Raw genomic sequence first — 23591 nt, 5'->3', positions numbered from 1 at the left:
CTTCCTTCCTTTCATTGTTTCTTTCTCTTGTTTTCTTTCTTTGTTTCTTTGTTTCTTTGTTTCTTTCTTTCTTTCTTTGTTTTCTCTGGTGGAGTCTTTCAGGTTTTTCCGGAGTGAGAGTTTCCCTTTCTCCCTTTCATCTTGGATACCTTCCTTTTTCTTGTCTAGCTAGGATTTATAGTGAGTATGGGCCGCACATCTTGTCCCCACTCCTTAAGGAAAATGTCCCTGTCATGATGAGTTATGACATTAGCTACTAGTTTACTGTGCCAAGCATTCATTACATTGAGGTACTTAGTTTCCATAATTCATTGAGAGTTTTGTCTTGAAGGGCGTTGGACTTTGTCTGTTGAGATGATCACATGACTCTTTAACTTCACTTTGATAATGTGGTACATTGTTGGTCATTTTTCTTTTTGCGCGTGTTGTGTCATTTTTGAATCCCAATGATAATTGTACTTTATCAGGGCATATGACCTTATAAGAATAACATTTTACCTCTTTGAGATTTCATACACTGTCTTCTGGTAGTATTTACTTTCATTTCCCCATTCCTTCCAGACTCACCCTCTGTCTACCTTTACCTCCCACCCCACCCAGTTTTGAATACTTTTCTTTAATCCATTAGAATTCTGAGTTTGGCTGGTTTGTTTGTTTTTCAGGACAGGGTTTCTCTATGTAGCACTGGCTGTCCTAAAACTTGCTCTGTACACCAGAGAGATGTTCCTGGCTCTGGCTCTGGATGGCTGGGATTAGAGGTGTGTGTTACCACTGCCAAGCTAGAACTGTGTGTGTGTGTGTGTGTGTGTGTGTGTGTGTGTGTGTGTGTGTGTGTGGTCTTTCAGGATGCTTCTACAGTAGTAGATTTCCATACGACATTTTTGGACGAGCCTTCTGTATTAGGTCTCTCTCCAAATGGTCCCTCCATCCTGCCCTCCTATCCTTCATCCAAATGTAACCCTTCCTTCCCCATTATTCCACGATAGCCCTTTATAGCATTGGATTCTATCTGCCCTTTCTGGCCTCCACCCCTTAGCCTTTTACTAAATTTCTGACATCTTTGGATATCCCAAATGGAATAGGAATATCTGAAGATTCAAAGCTAACATCTAGAAATGGGGGAGAACGTGTGACATTTGTCTTTCTGTATCTTGCTTACTTCGCCCAGCATGGCTGGGTTGAATTCCATCCATTGTCCTGAAAAGTTCACAGCTTCGTCTTTCTTAATGTTTGAATAATATTCTGTTGCTAATGTACTGCATTTTTATTACCCATTTATTAGATGATGGACATCTAGGTCGATTCCATTTCCTAGGTATTGTGAGTAGAATTGCAGTGAACATGGATCTGAACATACACATCTGATGACTCTGTAGAATTCCCTTTGGGTACGATGCGAGTGATAAGCTGTGTCACGTGGTAGCTCTAGTCTCGGTTTTTTTGGAGGGACCTCAGACTGAGTTCCAATATAGCTGTCCTTGTTTATAGGCCTGCAAGCAAAGCCTGGGCACTCTCTTTCCCCCACATGCCCACCAAACCTTCTGACTAGAGTGAGATGTAATTTTGTTGTTGTTGTTGTTTTTAAAGATTTGTTTATTTCATGTACATAAGTACACAGTAGCTGTCTTTAGGTACACCAGAAAAGGGCATCAGATTTCATTACAGATGGTCGTGAGCCACCATGTGGTTGCTGGGACTTGAACTCAGGACCTCTGGAAGAGCAGTCAATGCTCTTAACTGCTAGCCATTGCTCTAGCCTGTGACATATAATTTCAAAGTTGTTTTAACCTGCATTTCTCTGATGGCTGGAGGTGTTGAACAATCTTAAGGTACTTTCTAGCTATTTGTATTTCTTTTTTGATAGATTTCTCTGCTTCATTCTATAACATCTTTAAACTATGTTTGTTTAGAGTTTAGGGTTTTTTTTTTTTTGGTTCCTTATGTATTCTAGATATAAATTCTCTGTCAGATATATAGTTGGCAAATATTTTCTCTCATTCTTTAGGACCGTGCATAAATTTTTATAAGAACTAGAGCAAAAACTTGCCTAGGTTTTTTTCAAAATGTTTCAGTATTCTTCCTGTGATTGTATCAACTGTACATGTGTACATAAGAGAGAATATTTGTACTTGCAGGAAGTTTGCTATAAAAGAAGCAAATAATGCACCTGTATAAGTAGAACATTTTTTAAGCTTCATTGATTTTAATGTTATCAAACATGCCCCAAACATAGTACACATTCAGAATATTAAACTGAACTTGAAAGAACAACATAAACCCCCATTTGTCTCCATTTAAGGACCAGGCCTGATTTTGAAAAGAAAGCCATAAGATGCCAACTCCAGGAACAAACCATAAACAAGGCCATAAAACTCCTCCCAAAGAACAGCCTGGGGATAACCACAATAAAAGGGGGAACTAGCTTACCTCAGGATGGGCCGTCTGCTGTGGGCAGCCCTATCCCATCCTACAATTAAACGTTCATGACAGAAATGCAGACCACTGACCACCTGGGACCCCCTAGCACCCGCCAGTGAAACTTTAGATTACCCAATCCTTCCAGAGTTTACACCGTTCCCTACAAGAACGCCTGTGTGCCTTTGTCTGAGGTCGCCATTTCAAAGAATGGTTGGCCCCTGCATGCTGATTGTTTCTGCAGAATAAAGGCTCTTTGTCTTTGCACACTGTCTGAGTCTGGGGTCTTCCTTCAGCCATTTTCAGACCCTTACAAACTCACAGTGTTGACAGATTTCACTTTTTATGGTTACCCGAAGTTCCTGCCTTGACGTGACACCTGATAAGGACTGGAGGGGCTGATGGTTTGTTTTTGCTCACGGTTTGAGAGGACCGAGCACCATTCAGCACATCATCACCAGAAGTTATTGTGGGAGGATGGCATGGTGCCTGGCCTCACTGAGTCCAGTCTGGAAGCTCAGAGAGATGGGTCCTTGTGCTCAGCCTACCTGGTCCTTTTCATTCATTTTGGGACCTGAGTCCACTGGATGCTGCAGCCCTCGTGCTGTGCTTTACTAAAGCTAGACAATGAAGAATAACCACTAAGGGACTCTAGCCAGCACGCGCGGCTCTGACCCGCCTTGCCCTGTTCCCTCATTCCCTCTGCCTTGCTAAAAACCACTAGGTTAGATTCCTAAGGTTAGCCACCCAGATCTATTTCCTCATTTGCCCACTTCCTCCTCTTATGACTGACTGCTAAGGTCCAGCTATCAAATACTCCCTTGGGGCTGTCCTAATTACCCTGTCCAATCAAAATTAAATGCCTGATCCTAACATGAGGTTTCTCCTTTTACCCTTATGAACCATCTCATTTGCCTATGGGCCACAGTCTGTCTTCTTTCTATTCAGGAACAGTCCTTCCCACTGCAACCCCTAGACAAATACCCCTGCCCCCTCTCCCTGTTCCCTTCCCCTTCTCCCTCATCCGATATGTCTCTTATTCCCTGCCTTCTTGGGACAAATAAATCTACTTTGTGCTGAGAATCTCGCTCTTGGGTTTTCTTTCTTTTTTTTTTTTTTCTTTTCTTTTTTTTTTTTTCCGGGGCTGGGGACTGAACCCAGGGCCTTTCGCTTTCTAGGCAATTGCTCTACCCCTGAGCCAAATCCTCAACCCCTTGGGTTTTCTTGAGCCAACACTAGTCCCTTCCACTGTCATGCCTGGACTATACTGATCTTCATATAAACATGACATCTAAGGAATAGAGTTTATTTGTTGGTTAATAAATGATTAGGACAGGAGCCTAACATGCATCTAGTACACTAATGTAGAAATCTTAAATTTAAAATCAGTTTCCAGCTTTTGTAGATGAAGATACTATTGTGTGGATTGTTGATGACAATCCAAGCTTGGTAAAGGCGTGACTGTCCCTTGCCTGCCTGTAACCAGGGCTTAACGCAGCACCTGATGTGGTAATGCCCCACTGATGGGTGGATGAAGACAGCCTTCTCTAGTCCTGTGTTTTCGTGATTTTCCTTGCATTGCAGACTTAATCAGACGGGTTTCTGTTGCATAACCATTATTTGCTTAACAAATAAAGATATGGCATTTTTATATCAGCGAAAATAAGTGAATATTGAATTGTGGTTTTTATATGATTTTTTTTGTATGACGTTCTTAGTATCCCAAGGCTTAAGAAATCGATACTTCCTTACATTTTATTGCCTTGTATTTTAATATATTATATTGATTTACATGCTGACAGTTGATTAAAACGGGTTGAACTAGTACTTGCCTGAACTCCCAAGGAAATGACTTGTCTCTTGGTCAAACTTAGTTACTGTCTCTTGGCCAAACTTAGTTACACTAGAACTGTTCCCCACCCCTCCTGATCAAGCCTCTTGTCCGTCTTCTATTTAAGTGGAGAATCTGATGGTTTAAAACTTTCTGTTTCAAGGTTCAGTCACCCCCACATACTAGAGCTGGCTGCATATTTCACAGAGATGGAGAAACTTTGTCTGGTTTATCCCTATATGAGCAATGGGACACTTTTCGACAGATTACAGTGCACAGTAAGTCGCGGATACCAGTCCCTCAGGTCCTTTGGCCCACTAAAGCCCAGGATGAAGGGGGGCTGTTGACACTGGAGGGACCCGAGGGGCAAGATCTGAGCATGCGCATGACTGGGAGGCGGGGATATTCAGGAATGGTTCCCAGGGAAGCGAAGGGCCTCCCAGGAGACTGATGTCTTACCCTTAGAAGGTTCCTGAACACATGAGTTCCTGGGTTCTGTGTAATTTAACAAATATGTGTAGTGAGTTTACATCAGCTATTCTCAGCTTCCTTGGCATGTGGTATTCAGGTGGGTACAGGGTTGGAGAATCAAACCCAGTGTCTTATGCATGCTAAGAAAGGATTTTACTGCTGAGCCGTACTCCCAGCCCATTGGCCACAGTCTGATTAAACTAAAGTTAAAAATTGTTGGGTATTTCCCTAGAGCAGCGTTTCTCAATCTTACTAATGCTTTGACCCTTTAATACAGTTCCTCAAGTTGCAGTCTTCCCCAACCATAAAATTATTTTCGTTGCCACTTCATAACTGTAATTTCGCTGTTATAAATTGTAATGTAAATATCTGATATATGTTATATTTGATACGTGAACTCTATGGAGTTTGCAACCTGCAGGTTGAGAATCACTGCCCTTGAGCTGTAGAGGAAGACCCATTTGGAGTTAAAAACAGATTGTAGCAAACTGAAACGTTGATTTGCCTCTTCTTCCACCGCGCCATCTACAGCTGTGGCTGTTATGTTTTATAAAAAGATAGAGAAGAGAAGCCAGGGATATGTTTGGTGGGGGTGTGGTATGGTGTTGGGGAAGGGGGCACCTCTGCAGGTCCATGCTGAGGCATCCCTTCCCCCTGAGGTACCAGCCGCAGATGGTATAGTATGGAATAGAGTTTATTTAGGGCATGGGGAGGGAGTTGGGGGTAGTAGAGACAGAAAAGGAGAGAGAGAGAGAGGAGGAGGAGGAGGAGGAGGAGGGAGGAGGAGGAGGAGGAGGAGGGACTGGGGTTGGGGATTTAGCTCAGTGGTAGGCGCTTGCCTAGGAAGCGCAAGGCCTGGGTTGGTCCCTAGCTCTGAAAAAAGAACCAAAAAAAAAAAAAAGGAGGAGGAGGAAGAGGAGGAGGAGGAGGAGGGAGGAGGGGGCGAGGGGCGAGGGCGAGGAGGGCGAAAACGAGGAGGAAGATGAGGACGAGGAGGGCGAGGATGAGGACGAGGAGAGGCTGGCCATGAGCACGTAGAGGGGGGAAAGAGGAGGAAAGGGTAAGGGGCAAGAACAAGAGAAGAGAGCAAGAGAGAAAGGAGGGGGCAAGTAGCCCCTTTATACTGAGTCAGGAACACCTGGCTGTTGCCAGGTAACTGTGGGGTGGTGCACAACTGGCTGTTGCTAGGTTACTGTGGGGCGGAGCCTAGACTAAATGCCAACAGTGGCTTTGGAACCATGTGCCCACGTGGTGACTGTATAGGTAATTTGCACTAAGAAAATACATCTAAGCCAACCTGTCTGTTTTTTAGAATGGCACAACCCCACTTTCCTGGCACGTTCGAATCGGTGTATTGATAGGAATAGCCAAAGCCATTCAGTGCTTGCACAACACCCGGCCGTGCGCCGTCATCTGTGGCAACATTTCCAGGTAAATGATCTGAGAGCCTTAGGTTCCACCTAAACCCCTGTCAGCACCACAGGTGAGTGTTCTTCCTGCCAGTCCTCTTCCTGGGTACTTAAGAGGGCAATAAAACCTCTCACCGAAGTACTACAATTCTTACGCTCACTAGATTTCTAGAAAGCATATTTATATCTCCAAGGGGTGACAAATATTACCTCTATGAGCTACTAATGGATTTTGTGTATTGTATTAATCATACTGGATAGCCAGATGTGCATCTGAACCTATATTGGCCTCTCCACCCAAACTCTTAAGCTTGTGTGTGTTTTTTAAAAAGATTTATTTATTTACTTTATGTATGTGAGTACACTGTAGCTGCCTTCAGACACACCAGAAGAGGGCATCAGTTCTCATTACAGATGGTTGTGAGCCACCATGTGGTTGCTGGGAATTGAACTCAGGACCTCTGGAAGAACAGTCAGTGCTCTTAACCAATGAGCCATCTCTCCAGCCCTCTTAAGTTTAACAAAAGGATACACAACTTATATGGGGATTCCCAGAGGATGACAGCAGTGAATCAAAGTTTTTGGTCCTTGACTCACTGGAGTCTTACTTGTTACAAAGAGGCTGCCTCCTTCTGCCCTCTGAGCCTATCTCCTTGTCTGTCTGTGAGAAGTCAATATTGACCCAACATTGTTATATCTAAGACATAAGAAAACTAGAAGCAGTATTTTCTATCTTTTGTCCCTAATTAAACATGCATGTGTGCACATGTGTGTACACACCTGGACACACACACACACACACACACACACACACACTCAGAGTGGACCCCTGCAGCAAAATCCCCTGATGATCTTCTCCTTGTGTCCTTATGTTGAACTCAGAAGGCCCAGCCTCCCCTTTACTGAACACCAGGGGTAGCTGTTTGCAGGCTGCTGCCTCTTCCAGATCGCTTCCTAGTATCACCAAGGCTTTTACTACATTGTTAACAGAGCTGAAGAGGAGTGGATGGCTCACTTTTTCTGGAGAAATGAACATTAAGGAGAAATCTTTTTTTCTTTAAAACTGTCCTGGGGCAGTTGGGAGAAGAGCACGGAGATGCCTATTCCTCCTGTAGTGTGGAGCTACGACAGTCGTGGACCCTCAGAGGATCTGCATACACAGGACTGTGATGGTCCCAGGGGTTAAGGGAATCACCAGTAAGGTCCATTCCACATGGTTGAGAAGCCATCCCTGCCTAACATCATCTCCCTTCCATCCAGATCACGATCACTAGTGAATACAGAAGGTCATGGTCACTAGTGAATACAGAAGGTCATGATCACTAATGAATACAGAAGGTCATGATCACTAATGAATACAGAAGGTCATGATCACTAATGAATACAGAAGGTCATGATAACTAATGAATACAGAAGGTCATGATCACTAGTGAATACAGAAGGTCATGATCACTAATGAATACAGAAGGTCATGATCACTAATGAATACAGAAGGTCATGATCACTAGTGAATACAGAAGGTCATGATCACTAATGAATACAGGTCATGATCACTAATGAATACAGAAGGTCATGATCACTAATGAATACAGAAGGTCATGATCACTAGTGAATACAGAAGGTCATGATCACTAATGAATACAGAAGGTCATGATCACTAATGAATACAGAAGGTCATGATCACTAATGAATACAGAAGGTCACAATCACTAATGAATACAGAAGGTCATGATCACTAATGAATACAGAAGGTCATGATCACTAATGAATACAGTAGCTATTTTACTTTACTTTATTTGCTTTACCGAGGGAGAGCGGTGTAGGATTCTTGCCCGTGCCTTCTTCCTCTGGCTTAAACTGAGCACTAGTTTGTTTTAAATCTCACATGGTAAGACATTAATATTTGGTTCCGTTTGTGTGGTTCAGTTCATCAGTTACCTTTCTTGAAAGCAGCATTTGCAGAACAGACAGGAGGGAATTTCGAGACAGGAGAGAGAAAAACAAATGCAGCCATAAACTGGAGCAAAGGAAGCATCAGGCTGGGGAAGGCAACAGATGCAGGCCCGCCCACTTCCTGAGGCTTCTTTGAGGTAACACTAGGTGAGGTGACTAGGATGTGCCTATTTGGCACTTCCTCTTCCGTCCTGTGAGACAGTCCGGACAATTTAATGAGACTCTGTGTCAGGATAAAGCAAAAAGAAGGCCAGAGAGATAACTCAGGCATGGAGTACTTTCCTGGCATGTGTGAGGCTGTGCGCGCCATTTCTAGTTCAGATAAAGATAAAAGGAACACAGACACACACAAAATAGGTCAGAGCATGTCAGTACGTGCGATGTGCCCCGTCCTGGAGCAGAGCTATAACCTGAGGGCAGCGTCTCCTTGTTCCCTGCTCAGTTCTAGATGGGCACTCAGTCGTCGATGTGAGGCGTCTCCAATTGACCACCCACACTAGGGAGCAAGGACCTGCCTGGGAGCAGGGCAGCAATGATGGGAACGCAGAGCACAGCTACAGAGGAAGAGTCAGCCAAGGGAGTTCTGAAAGAGGAGAGCCCGGTGTGTTTCTTTGAAACCATTCTCTTGTGTTCTTTTACCTCCTAGCTCAGGGTTCCCTGCCGTTCAAGTCAGGAAGACCCGAGGAACCAGAACTTCCTTTTAAACTGCCAGGGGACCGCCCGGCTTTTCTAAGCCTCTCAGTCTTTGTCTCTTAAAAAGGCTAAATAATAGACCAATAACTTCATTTCTTAAGGTTAAACGTCTCCGTGCTGAGGAGAGCACACACTCAGCAAATGCTACCCAGTGAATATTTTTGCTCATCTCTCACTCCTCCACACACTTCCTTGGACAGCTCGTACGTCAAGCTCCGCCTTTAAACGAGTTGCAGGTGTGTGTGCTGGTGGAACGCTCTGGGAGGCATATTCTTTTTTGATCAAATTTTGACGGTGGGTCAAACACAGGAAATATGTCACACTAACCTATACTCAGTGTGTGGCTTGGCTGAGTTAGAGTTGCAAGGCAAGTCCTAGTGGAAGTGTGGTTTTGTTGGTTGCGGTAGTTGTTTGTTTGGACACAGACTGATTGAATGTAGCAGGGAGAACACTCCTGGTGGAGGTAGTAGATTTATTCAAGGGGGTCAAAGCAAAGAACTGCCACACACATAAAAGAAACAAAGGAAGAGAGGAAAGAAAAAAGAAGGTCGGCTTATTAACTGGAAAACAGATGGAGTTTGGAAATAAGATACATTGAGGTGAACAGGGACAGAGAACGCGATGGTCAGGGGTTGGTGGGGCTTGAGAGGTTACTAGGTTGGAGAACTAGGTTTGAGAAGTAAACTCAGGCTAGTTTTGAGGACATGTGGGAGTAGAAAGATTCTGTATTCTCAGTGTTTTCAAGGTACTTACCTCCCTATGCTAAATTTAAAGCTGTTTAATAGCCCAGCTAGACGGAATCTCGGTGATAAACATGCAGAAGCTGATAACAAACCGAATCAGAGAGCAGAGTATGGAGAAGGTAACCCTTGAGCTGGAAATACAGCGAATCGCTTATTTACTTTATAGTTGGGGGAAGGGCTCGTGATTGTTCCCTGTCTGGCTGTTATGGTTTGGATCTTACGTGTATCTGAGAGAACCTAGCATGGTGGCTCATCCTAGCACTTGCGAGCCTAAGCAGGAACACTGTCGTGTGTTTGAGGCCAGTACGTATTGCCAGACTGTCTCGATGAGCCAGCTTCTGAATAATGACACAGAGACTTTATTTATGGATCCTAGGCCTTATAGCTTAGGTGTGTTCCCAGCTAGCGCCTATAAGTAATAACCATTTATTCTAATCTATGTCTGCCAAGTGGCCCGTTACATCTCCGTCAGTCCCTGCAACTGTTTCTTCCTCTGTGTCTGGCCCGCAAATTGCCATTGCCTGATTCTTTCCCAGAGTTCCTATCTTTACCCCGAAGTCCTGCCTTTCTGTTCTTGCTATATGATAGGCTATCTGCTCTTTATTGAACCAATCAGAAGGTGATGGAGAAGAATGTTTATAAAACACGGAGACAGGGGACTTTTTATAAAAATAAGGTTACCAAAGTCCCTCAACTCTGTGCTAGTACAGAAATTAACATTTAAATAATACAAAGACAACCTTTATACAGCAAACAAGAAGATTATCCCAACAGGTATAAGATGTCGAATGAGATCTTCCCCTCCCCCCAAAGAAATAGCTCTCAAGGGCTCCTGCATTGAAGGTGTGACGGTCTCTACAGTGGTCCTATTAGTGGAGTTGGGACATTTAGGAAATGGACTCTGGTATAGGAAGTCGGGTCATTGGGAGCATCTCCTTGAAGGGATATTAGGACCCTGGACCTTGTTGCTGGTCTTTGCTTCTCAGCCAACACGGGGAGGATAGACCTCTTCTGCTTTCATACAATGATGTATGTTCCTGCCACAGGCCCAAAGTAATGGGACCAACCAACCATGGACTGAGACCGTGAGTCAGAATAAATCTTTTGCTCTTTTAAATTTTCTCTTGGGTGTTTTGTGAACGGGAAACGCTGACTACCATGACAGATTTTCCAGGGTCTGGAGATTCTAATGCAGGCCATCCATAGACTGCACTTTCAGAGGTCTTCGCCACCTCCACTGCCCGCAGAATAATGATCTGCAGGAGGCAAGAAGGCAGTTCAGTTCTACATGACCAAATAGCCGGTGTTGGTTTAAGCTCCAGGAGTCTGACCTGGAGTAGTTTAATTTAGGCATCTCTAAGCAAGGCGCAATTTGATGAAAACATTCCTCATGATAATTAACTCAATCTTGTGTGTGCAATAAAACATACATAAATCTCCTTGAGGCACAATGTAGGCTAACTAAAGATCAGACATGACTACATCGAAACACTTTGCAAAGTACATGTCATATGCATTAAGATGAGTTCTATAGACAGACTGAAAAGCAAGCTTACAATAGGGGTCTGGGGGGAGGGTCTGGTGTGGTCTCTGGCCACACAGATAGTGCAAAGGCCACCAGGTTATTAACCACATCAGCTCCCAGCCTTCTGGATGGATAACACGTTATGTATTCCTTCCTTTGAAGGAACAACCCTGTGTGTTTAACATTCCAGGTTGCACTAGTTCTGATCTGTGAGCATAAGGCTCTCCATGCCTCCTACATGCACACACACACACACACACACACACACACACACAAACACATAAACACACATATGCATATACATGCACAAGTATACTCACATATACACACATACATACAAACACATACACATATACACACATACCTACACATACACGTACAAATACACACATATACATACACACATAAAAATGCACACATATATACACACATGCATATATACACACAGACATACACAAATACATACATACAAACACACACATATACACACATACACAAACATACAAATACACACATACACACACACACACACACACACACACACACACACACAAGCACTTGTCTAAAACAGAAGTCCCAGGGCTGTGGTTGTTTACTTAGGAATCATGCTTTCACGTGGTTTCCTCACTGTCCCTGCCTGCTCCAGCACAAACCAAGCCCCTTCAGAGCCTCAGCCCTTCCGTTGAGCTGCCAGCGAAAATATTCATTAGTGCCAGCTTCAGCCACAGGCATCTCCCTCTTACTCAGTGATGTGCACACCTTATCCAGGAGTTAGAATAAGAACACCAAACATCTGTCAGACGGTAACAGCATCTGTCTATAGGAGTCCAGGCCAAATGTGACTTGGCTGACGGAGGTCGCCTTTCATCCCTGAAGAGACCCCTTCCCTTCCCTTCCCTTCCCATTGCTCTTAGGAGGGCCCTGAGTCACTGACTCTCCTGTGTCTGCCATGCAGTTTGAAAAGTCTTAATTAGGAAAGACAGCTCCTAGCAAGGGAGCCATATGTGTGCTTGACAATTGGCTCAAAGATCTGTGTTGAACGGTATCATTTTCCATGAGAAACTCAACTGTGTCTTTGCCAGAGGAGTGAAAAGTAGACAATCTTTTTTTACTTTTCTGTAGTGAACTGCAGACTAGTGGACCACAGGCTTTATCAGAGACCAGTCGACATTAATTAATATTGGTAGCGCAGAGCAACCTGACACAGAAGTGAGATTAGTTAGGAAAAGAAAAGCTAAACCCGAGTACTGTGTAGTACACAATTGTAAAATTATAGAACTGTATATTTATTTTTTTAAATACTAAAAGTGAAGCCCACCAAATTGTCAACAAGACTTCATTGCTGTGGTTGACTTTTGTGATGGCTATAATTCACTTCCATCTTGTCTTTAAAAAACCATGCTTTAAGTTAAGACTGAGAAAGATAAATGTGTTATTCTTTCTCTCCTGGGTTAAATCTATATTTTAAAAAGGCACTAACACGGAAGGAAGACTTTTAGGAAGAGGAAGTAAACGTGGGTGATGGAGGGGCTGGTAACTCAGGCGGTTGAATTAGATCATGTACATCCAGGAAAATTTTGTAATGAAATCCGATCTTTCGTACAGGTAATGCATTCTAAATAAAAACAAATACCCTGACTTCAAAAAGTTGCAGAATTGTGTTATACTCTAAAAGTAAAAGTCAGATTTATGCCGGGTGTGACAGTGCATGCCTTTAGTCTTAGGAACTAGGAGGCAGGAAAACCTATCTCTGGGAGTGCAAACTCAGGGTGGCTTTACCTTGGGCCAGGCCAGCTAGGGTTCCACAGTGAGAACCAGTCTCCAATATAAATCAATCAATCAATCAATAAATTAGTTAATTAAATTAGGACAAAACCCCCAACAGTCTGTCATTCTTTCTCTCTCAAACCAACTGACACAAAGAAATTCCATTGCCTCTGATTGGCTCTATGATTCAAAGGCTCAATATCTTGCATCTTTATGACTTTTAAAGATAAAGACAGAACTGGGAAGTCTAGACAAGTCATAAAGGTCTGAGTAAATTATACATATATGTAAAAGATAATTGGATTATATATAATCAATACCATTACATATGATCATATATTATATGTGATTATATCGTATGTATTATAATATATATTATGACACATATGTTATATATGTCCACCATCATTATATTATACACTATAGTATATATGATTATACCTATTTAGAGATTATATACTGATGATTTTAAATTTCTAAGGTCAAAGTTCAATGCTATCAAGCCTCTTCTAAGATCTACAGCATTCTCCTATGTTACTTATCTTCCCTTGGTAAAAGTTAAAGTATGGATTTAAAAGAACAAATATATACATCTAACCAGAATTCATTTAAGAGCATTTGGTTTTTGCCCATGCTTTATATAAATATTACACAGAAATTAAAAGTACCAGACTGGTGTAATTGACCTCCTGTCTGTTTAATAACTATTCTTGGAGGCCTGTAATACAGATAGAGGGATTAAAAGAGAAAATATTTTGCCCTTTGAGGTCAATGAAGTCCCAGCAGACTGTGGATCATCTTTCAAAAAATGTCCTGTCTCCCACTTCTGAGTCATTTGTCTTCTTGTTTACGTAGGTCATGGAGACAAAGGTCATTTTTTTCTCCTTGTAATCAACAGATTTTAATTTTCTGTTCATATAGCTGAGTGAAAGTTTCTTTTTCAGTTAATTGTTGTAAATCAAAAGAGCATCCAACATGGAAATAGGAGGTTAAATTTTTGTCCTGGCTCTGCTGTTTAACCATTTTTCAAAGAATCAGTCCGAGAAGCAGTGTGCTAGAGCAGCCCTAACAAATCATGGCTGCTGATGGCGAATGGGATGCTTTATCTCAGGCTCTGTCTTGATTAGTAATGACTCCCCAAGTACTGAGGGGAGAAAGAGAATCTTGTCTGAGTGCTTTTGGAACTCGATTAATGATGTCTGTAGGTAATATGGGAGGACGCTGAGCAACATTCGGGTCATGTATTTACCATTCCCACGCTCAGTAATCTAAAACCACTTGAGGGTTCCAAACCCCCTTGAGGAAATGATTATACAAATAGCTGTTTGGTACCTGCTATAGGCTTACCACTATGCTTGTGCAGACAACACAAGGTGGGCTCCATTAAGTACCAAATCACATACTGTAGATGCCCAATAGTAACTTACATGTAGGAGGCGTGGGCTGGAGAGATGGCTCAGCAGTTAAGAGCACTGGCTGCTCTTCTGGAGGCCTTGAGTTCAATTCCCAGCAACCATACATGGTAGCTGATGTCCATCTGTAATGGGATCACACACCCTCTTTTGGTGTGTCTGAAGTGTACTCATATACTCAAAAGCAGCAGGAGGCACGCTGGGCTTCAGAGAGGTTCAGCAGAGAGCTTCGCGGCAGCAGTGATTCCTGTGGCACATAGAGAATTTGGGGAGGAGGAGGAGGAGGCCTTCTGAGTGGAGCCACACAAAGGTCACCAGAGACAGTCATAGGCAGCTTGTCCTATGGCATTGGTAAATACTTATCCGTGAAGGATGGTGGCTAGATTGCAGGTGGATTGTGGAGTTCAGTCTGACACAAGGATTTCAGATCTCATACAAACTCCTACAGAAACACTTGTTAGTCCTTCATTAACCCTGAGCGTAGGTGTGATCATTATCATTTGTAGTTGAAATGAATTTCTAGGAGAAGAGCTAAGGCTTAGAAAAGCTGGCCACTTGCCTGTCACATGACTCACCTGTCACATGACTCACCTGTCACATGACTTGCCTGTCACATGACCACAGGTGGGAAAGGAAGGTGCCCTTCCATGCCTCTGTATTCCCAACAACCATACTTACTGGGGAATTTACATGCCTGGGGTTACCAGGAGTGAGTTGGCTTCATCAACAGACCCAGGGATTGAGGAAGAGAGAAAAGACCAAGCGTACACGTTAAGATATTGATGTCAGACTCTTGTGGAGAGTGACAAGGTCTAGAGATCCACACTGTCGGTCTGGTTTGTCCTAGCAGAGAGAGATTTCTCTTTCTAAGGAGGAAAATGTCTGGCTTGCAGCTGAGGAACACCCACAGGAGGAAGCAAAGCCCGCATTCCTGAGGTGTTTTCAGCGAGTCTGGCGGTTCATTTAGCCCAGAAATATCTTAGTAATTTGAACTCTTTAAGAGGATGTTATACAAACAAAACTCGCTACCAGATGGTGGGAGTTGAGAAGGAGAGGATCCAAAGAGAGAATCCAGAGTGCAGTCTGCAGCCTTGGCAGAAGACACACGTTTATCTTTAGGAAATGAAGATGTCTTCCAATTACAGGATCTCATTAAAGCATCTGATAGCACTAGACCTGGCGTGTTCACGTTTGCAGATAAATTTAAATTGAAAGGCATTTGAAGCGTTTCTCATCCCAGACATTCGTTCCTGCCAATGGCTCCAAATCAGGAAGTTAACCTTCGTGTTTCTGATAGGCCCTGTGTACTCATGTCCTAGGCTGTTCTGGCCATTGGTGAAACAGTATTAGAGGAGGGAAGCGGGAAGCTTCACCAGGGATGCCTGAAGAATGGAAACTGACCAGAGACACAAAATTAGAGTGTAGAGAGAAAGCACACACAGCATTTCTTATGTGCTGGTCTCTAAGTATGGAGGGAGACTGGTAGGGTGGATAGACAGTTGCAGGTTGGTCCATCGGCCCTGATGACACTCTTGCTTGGGGACTCTGCCTCTTTCTGCCTTTATCCCAGGCCTCTTGGGCAAGTCAGCTGACAGCTGCAGACTTGTGAAGGCTGGGAGTCAGTTTCGTGTTTAATACGGCATCTAGGTCTACAAGCGATGAGACAGCTGGACGGATTGATTCTTTAATCTTCCCCTTCATCATTTTATAACAACCATCTTTGTGTTTGAGGACCACCTTAGATATAAATGATTTTCCTCAGATTCTCCTCATGTCTTCCTAGTTCCTTCCTCTTTTATGATAGCTGAATATGTTTATTGTTTTCCTGAAGGGGAGCTAAAACAATTAGATATCACGCAAATCCAAAGTTCTCTTAATAATTCTCGTTGCCAGCATCGTCTCCAAGTACTGTGGTGATCTGAATGAGAAATGCCCCCTGTCGTTTTGGGTGTTTGGTCACCCGGTTCCCAGTTAGTGAGGCTGTTTGCAGAGGTTTTTGCTGGAGGAAACTATGTGTCACTGGGGATGGGCATTAGACTATATAGCTTCTCCCTACTTCCAGTTTGCTTTCTCTGATTTGTGTTTGTGGTTGAGATGCCATCTCCCAGCTTCCTGCTCCTGCTTCTCTGCCTACTAGAGTCTACCATGATAGATAGGCCTCTCTCCGATGATGGCCTCTTATCCCTCTGGAATTTTAGGCCAAAATAAATTCTTCGTTAAGTTGCTTATGGTCACAGTGTTTTGTCAAAATAACATGAAAGTGATTAATACAAGCACCGGCACTCATTAATTTCTATATGCAGATATGTAAATGCAGGTGCAAGAAATACCTCAAGCTTCTTCCTCCCTGTTGTCTGAAATCATCCAGAAATACCACTGTAGTTAAGTTTGTCTCTGAAAATCATTTGGAACTCCACCCTCTCCTTGGGTGTGAGGTTCCCAGGACCGCCCTGCAATCCTGTTTCATTGTTCTTGAGATAGGGTCCCTGCACACTTCCTGAGACATTCAAATGCATTTCTTGCATTTCTTGGCATTTGGATTTGGAGATCGAGTAATGAATGGACTAGACAGTGGCCAGTCCATGTCATTCAATGCACATTTTGAGGTCTTCATTATAATTCAGCCAGCATTTTCTTATCTAGCGAGTGTCATCAGATGTTTGTACCGATGTGGAAATTGGGGCCCTGTGGAAACTGAGTTCGGTTGAAGGCCTAACGTTGCACATTTAACAGAACAGTACTGGGCCTTGGCTGGATGTTGAGACTCACACACCTGTAAAGCACAGACCAGCTTTTGTTCTTTTTCTGAGACCTGGACAAGTTCAGTGGGACACAGAGAGCCCCACAATGCAATGGGGAAACAGCTTAGGGCTTGGACCATTCTTAGGGTGGAAGCCATAAGTGCTCTTGTGCAGAGTTGAGAGAATGTATTACTCCCCCAGAAACCTGTGAGTCTGGGGAAACTGGATCTTGCCACATCTGAGGGCAGGCAGGCCATCCGGAGAGGGGGTCTTGGTATTGTAACTGTCCTGACATGGACAGCATGTGCCATTTGTCCAAGGACTTTTCGAGGAAAGAGTAACTTCGCTTTGGGGGCCAAGGAATGTCACAAAAATCATGCAACACACCTGTCTGGGAGAGTCCTGGGGACCTGGGGGTGGGGCATGGATGCAGAATGGCTGTCTGAATGGGGATAGAAGAGAGAGAGAGAGAGAGAGAGAGAGAGAGAGAGAGAGAGAGAGTGAGAGAGAGAACAGGCTGTGGAGGTGGGCTTAATAAGAAGTAAGCATAGGGGGAAAAACACAACATTGCCCGCAGTGTCCTGTTGGCCTTTAGGGATGACAGGGCTATAGGCACTGAGTTGTTGAAAGTGGAGATCTACCGGCTGGTTTTGTGTGTCAATTTGACACAAGCTGGAGTTATCATAGAAAAAGGAACCTCAGTTGAGGAAATGCCTCCATGAGACTCAACTGTAAGGCATTTTCTCAATTAGTGATCAAGGGAGGAGGGCCCAGCCCATTGTGGGTGGCGTCATCCCTGGGCTGGTGGTCTTGGGTTCTATAAGAAAGCAAGCTGAGCAAGCCAGGGGAAGCAAGCCAGTGAGTAACATCCCTCCATGGCCTCTGCATCAGCTCCTGCTTCCTGCCCTGTGTGAGTTCCAGTCCTGACTTCCTTTGGTGATGAACAGCAATGTGGAAGTGTAAGCTGAATAAACCCTTTCCTCACCAGCTTGCTTCTTGGTCCTGATGTTTGTGCAGGAATAGAGACCCTGACTGAGACAGGAGAGAAACCTGGCTTCAGAATTTGAGCAGTTCTTAGTTGACAACACTTTGGCTTTGGGATGTTTAGAGACACAGTTGTGTCTGCCAACTGGGTTGAGTTCTTACCTTTCCCGAGGCAACCCCCAGGCAATTGACTGATGCTCAAATAAGCCCCTCTAAATGCATGTAATGTCTTTGAAGGAGGTTTTATAAGGCCAAACCGTTTCTGCTAAATCAGGAGTTAGCCACGAGCAGAGAAAGCTGTTCTCACTATCAAGTAGTATTGTTTGGGGGATCAGGTTCCTCAAAAAGAAAAGGAGTTAAGTCACTACACCTGAGTCAGGGTACAGCTTCACCACCTGGTCAGAATTGCCCCATGTCCCCAGTCAGAGATCCTTCTGTTTAAAGAATTATAAGTCCCGTCGGCCTCTCCGTTATAGCAGATACCTTTAGAGTCAGGATAGGGAATGGGGTAGAAACATGAGACGCCAGCGTGGGCCAAAGCTGCCCACCGTCTGCCTCTGAATCGGCCAGAAGCAAGCCCTGCTTGTGCTTCCTGTTGTGACTTCACCTGTCTCTTCGTTTTGTCAGTCCCTTCTCATGCTGCAGAACAAACTACTCTGTTGCCCCACGTGGTAGCCGGAGGCACTTTATAATTGAAGATTCTCTTAGGTTGAAGCAGGGGACAGGGGAAAGCATTAGACAAGTTTTCACAAGTCCCGCTTTCCTAAAGCTGAGCATTTCTCTTTCTCACCTCCCTCTAACCTTTATTTAGAACCCAATAAATCACGCCGCATGCTGAGGCCTGCTGGCGAGAACGGGCCTCTTCACCAGATGTCAGTATTCAGTGTGTAAGGGCAGTGTCTTCAGACCATCCTGTCTGACCCATGCCCCCTCACTGACCCCGTGACCTCAGCGGGTGTCCTGGGTAACACCCAGCTCACCTCTGCCTATGCTTTCACAGTCATGTGACTCACCACTCACGTGACAACCTCGCTGTCAGCTCCTACTCATTTTGCTGCAGGTCAAGTAGATGGCTTGGATTATGGGTTTCATTATTATTGCTGTCCCTCTCCATTTCTGCACCCTCCTTTCCTATATTTAAAAAAAAAAAAAAGCCTTCAGGGATTCCTATGTGGCGTTTAGATTTGGCTCTGACATTTTCAAGTGCCTAACGTATTAATCAGAATACCACGCCTTCTGGAGAACTGGGGTGAAGGAGGAAGACATTGAAAATGTGGCAGTCAGCCAGGTGGCAATGTCACACGCCTTTAACCCCAGCACTTGGGAGGCAGAGACAGGTGAATTTCTGAATTTGATGCTAACCTGGTTCAGGGCTATACAGATAAACCACAAAACCAAAACAACAACAACAACAACAACCACACCTGGCATTTAGAGTTTTGCCATCTTCCTCTGTGTGGAGATGACACAGGAGCACACAGGAGTGCCTCCCAGAGTAGTAAAAACTGGGGTGGGGGTGGGGGGAGTAACCCATGATGTCACTGAATAGAAGAGTTCACTAGGCACTTCTGAGAGTTTCTTTTATATTGTTTTGGAACAAGGAACTGGACAGAGAAACATGGATAGCAGCATAAACTGTGTGTAAGACAAAGTTATGCTTCTAAGGGAGGAAGCCGGCTGGGACAGGGCAAAGGGACAGTGGCTCCAACGACCTGCCATGGGGAGTTGGGATTTTTATGGCACGTGTAATGGCTTCTTGGGCATGGTGTGCTGCTACATGTAGTTCTACATACAACTTCATGTGTTGCATGTCCCTTCAGCATCTTAAATCTCCACTTAGAGGTGTGCCTTTTAGTATTATAATGAGCCATAGGCCACCTTCAGACACACCGAGTGTCTGTATGTGCCTGTGCCACAGGGTAGGGGATTTGTACCATTCCCCTTTGCTTCTGGCTTCTTTCCTAGCTGAATTTTGCAGCCTTTTCCTCAAGGCATTCGGGACCTCACCCTCAGCTCTATCCTGTCTCATGCGAGTGATGCTGTGAGGGTCAGAGATGTGTCTGCCCGTTTCATCTCCTGACTCAGCTGACAAACTCCCACGTTCAATGTGGACACCATGAACAATGCAAGTCTTATAAAGGACAGCATTTAATTGGGGCTGGCTTACAGGTTCAGAGGTTCAGTCCATTATCATCAAGGCAGGAACATGGCAGCACCCAGGCAGGCATGGTACAGGAGGAGCTGAGATTTTTACATCTTCCTCTTAAGGTTGCTAGAAGACTGGCTTTCAGGAAGCTAGGACAAGACCCACACCCACAGTGACAAACCTACTCCAAGAGGGTCACATCCTCTAATAGTGCCACTCCCTGGGCTATTAGAGGTAAATATACAAACCATCACAAGGTAGGATCTGACTCTCTCCTGTCAGGGATCTTCAGAGGAAGGGCAGGATGCTCAACACTGAGTCTGACTGAGACAATGAAAGAATGGGTGGGGAACAGCACAGAGTTGGGCCATGGGAGACACAAGCTGCATCTAGCAGCTGCTAGGCACTCGAGAAAAGGCAGGTAGGGAGAAAGTTAAGGACTGTGATCACTGAACAAACCTTGGGCACACAGCCCCTGGCTTATTCCCTCTCAGAGGAAAAGATCACACAGAGCAAACAGGGCATAGTAAAGTCGACTCTTTGCACTTTACTCTTTTCCTTTTTTCCACTCTGTGGAGGGAAGAGCCAGGGGTTAAAACATGGGTTTTTTTTTTTTTAAAGATTTATTCATTTATTTATTTTTTTTTTCGGAGCTGGGGACCGAACCCAGGGCCTTGCGCTTCCTAGGCAAGCGCTCTACCACTGAGCTAAATCCCCAACCCGATTTATTCATTTATTATATATAAATACACTGTGACTGTCTTCAGACACATCAGAAGAGAGCATCAGATCTCATTACAGATGGTTGTGAGCCACCATGTGCTTGCTGGGATTTGAACTCAGGACCTCTGGAAGAGCAGTCAGTGCTCTTAACTGCTGAGCCATCTCTCCAGTCCCCTTAAAACATGTTTTTACTCTTAAAGGAACTTAGGGCATCAGTTCAGTTCATCTGTTGTCAAGTTGGTCCTAGCCAAAGCCTGGATTGAGAGACCCTGGTTATGAACATGGAACCAATGTTCTCAAATCCGTTATGAATCCCACTATAGCCTAGAAGCCATGTTTTCCCTGGAGGATCACAATTCACCCTGCCTGTTCATGTTCTGCTTCTGGGACAGCAGAGACCTTTGGGACATTTGTAAGAGTTGGTGTTTGTTCAGGCTTACGGACTTCTTACCCAGGGGCTGTTACTGCATAACAGCACATAGTATGACCAAGTCCATGCCTTGACACTTGGATGAAAAACTGAGGGGAAAACGTTTCAGCAGCAGAACATGGACAAGCTCTGAAGAGCCCTAAGCAAAACTGAAACAAAAGGTCACTTGCTCACGGCCCCCAACCACTCCAACAGCCTCTGCTGCTCTCTGATGACTGATTGACAGTCTCTGTGCTTGCTACCATGTGCCCAGACAGCCCAGGCAGCCAATGGACTTCACATCCCATGAGCCCTCATAGATTCTGCAGTTCTCCTGGCCTCAAATACAAGAACTGATGCAAATGGCAGAACTGAAGGGCCCAGAAAAGGAAAGGGACTCTGTCGTGTGGAATGCACGTCCCTCAGGGCTTCTCCTCCCCTGTAGGTCTATGACAGACTTTTGAGGCATAAAGCAAACCAATATTTGCTCCCATCTAAGATGTGACACGATTAGTTTTAATGTGACAGTTCCCTAAATGAATTCTATGAACTCTGCCTTTACTTCTGCAGTAGTTCACGCCCCAAGTGAGTCTCAAAAACTAAAATGGAACTCACAGAGATAGAACTCTGAGGTGGGACTGGCATTAAAGCAGGGTAGTGGTTGGCATCATATATCAGAAATCCTGCCCATCATATATTTAGATTAGAATTGACAACAGAAGCAAAATTAAAGTTGTGAAGTAGCAATTAAAAGAATTTTATAGTCAGGGCTCACCACAACATGAGGAACTGAATTAAAGGGTCCCAGCATTAGGAAGGTTGAGAGCGACCCAAATAGGGGCTATCAAAGACTAGGCAAGTCGTTCTAGGGTAGCAGTTCTAGTAAGCCTAGCATCCCATAACACACCTCTCTGTAGATAACAAATTCTATTACTGACTAGCTGCTTAAAACTGAGCTCATGGTGTCCTTAAGAGTACAAGCAAGGCACCGTGGTTTACCTAAGTTAGTTTGTCCTGTTGGCATAGCACCCACACATGTTTCAGAGTCTGAAATACCCACTGTTCCTGGCTCAGATCTTTCTTTTGAGGCTTCCTTTAAACTTGTGCTGGAAGAGAAACGTTTAGAATGCACGCTCGCCCGTGGGCATTTATGTCTGGCTGAATCTTACGGTGTTCCGAATCACTCTCCACGTTGTATCTCAGCCTCTGTGATGCTTTGCCCTGTCTGTCTTTGACCACACTTTTAGTGCAAACATACTCTTGGATGACCAGTTCCAACCCAAACTAACCGATTTTGCCGCGGCGCACTTCCGACCCCACCTAGAGCAGCAGAGTTCTACCATAAATATGACCGGCAGCGGCAGGAAGCATCTGTGGTACATGCCGGAAGAATACATCAGACAGGGAAGACTCACCGTTAAAACGGACGTCTACAGCTTTGGAATCGTGAGTGTCTCCTACCGCTGAGCCACGGACGAGAATTCAATGCCGCCAGGGTTCTAATCCCAACAGCAGTGCCCCTCAACCTTTCACAGCGGTCCCCTAAGACCATGTTAGATATTTACATTACAATTCAAGACGGCAGCAAAATTGCAGTTACGAAGTAGCAACAAAGATAATTCTATGGCTGGCGGTCACCGCTGTATTAGAGGGTCACAGCATTAGGCAAGCAGAGGACCACTGGCTTAGAGGAAAAATTTTAAGAGTTTTAACTTTTATACCTATTGGTTTTCTGTTACTTATTATCTGACACATTAATTTTTGCATAATCCATGAAGTAATAAAGTACAAGTGCATTATTTAGAACCGAATCCATTGTTACACACGTTAAATAGCTTAAACTAATTTTGCATTCACTTTCAGCCTCTGTGGCTGACTTGATGTATGTTCCTTATAGGTGATCATGGAGGTTCTAACGGGCTGCAAAGTGGTGCTGGATGATCCGAAACACGTTCAGCTGGTAAGAACTGCTCTCTTGCCGGCACCCGTTTGCCTGTTAGTTTCTCGACAGAGTCCGGGAAACAACTTTGTTCTTTCCTCTTCTTAGAGGGACCTCCTCATGGAACTGATGGAGAAGAGAGGCCTAGACTCCTGCCTCTCGTTCTTAGACAGGAAGATACCTCCCTGTCCTCGGAACTTCTCTGCCAAGCTCTTCTCTCTGGCGGGCCAGTGTGTGGCAACGCGGGCCAAGTTAAGACCCACGATGGATGAAGTAAGATATATGAGGTTTTATTGAAAAAAAAAAGTGCCATGGGAACTCTGAGTTCGATAAATTGTGTGTCCAAGTGAATTCTTAATTAGTGAGACCAATTCAGCTTCCCACAGAGAATTCTAGAATAATAGATAACCTTTCTAATATAAAACAAACA

General features: G+C 44.3%; 1 protein-coding gene across 1 annotated transcript in view; it reads left to right on the top strand.

Moving 5' to 3' along the window:
• The window catches only part of Irak3 (interleukin 1 receptor associated kinase 3), a 58938-nt gene that overhangs the window by 31919 nt on the left and 3428 nt on the right, over positions 1-23591 (top strand). Inside the window, exons 7-11 of the mRNA XM_032912994.1 lie at positions 4410-4524; positions 6030-6148; positions 22470-22668; positions 23120-23182; positions 23270-23434. Coding sequence (XP_032768885.1) covers positions 4410-4524; positions 6030-6148; positions 22470-22668; positions 23120-23182; positions 23270-23434 — 661 coding nt within the window. The remainder of the gene's footprint in view (positions 1-4409; positions 4525-6029; positions 6149-22469; positions 22669-23119; positions 23183-23269; positions 23435-23591) is intronic.

Source organism: Rattus rattus, chromosome 1, assembly GCF_011064425.1.
Source record: "Rattus rattus isolate New Zealand chromosome 1, Rrattus_CSIRO_v1, whole genome shotgun sequence".
NCBI lineage: Eukaryota > Metazoa > Chordata > Mammalia > Rodentia > Muridae > Rattus > Rattus rattus.
This window is presented reverse-complemented; position numbering and strand designations above follow the sequence as displayed.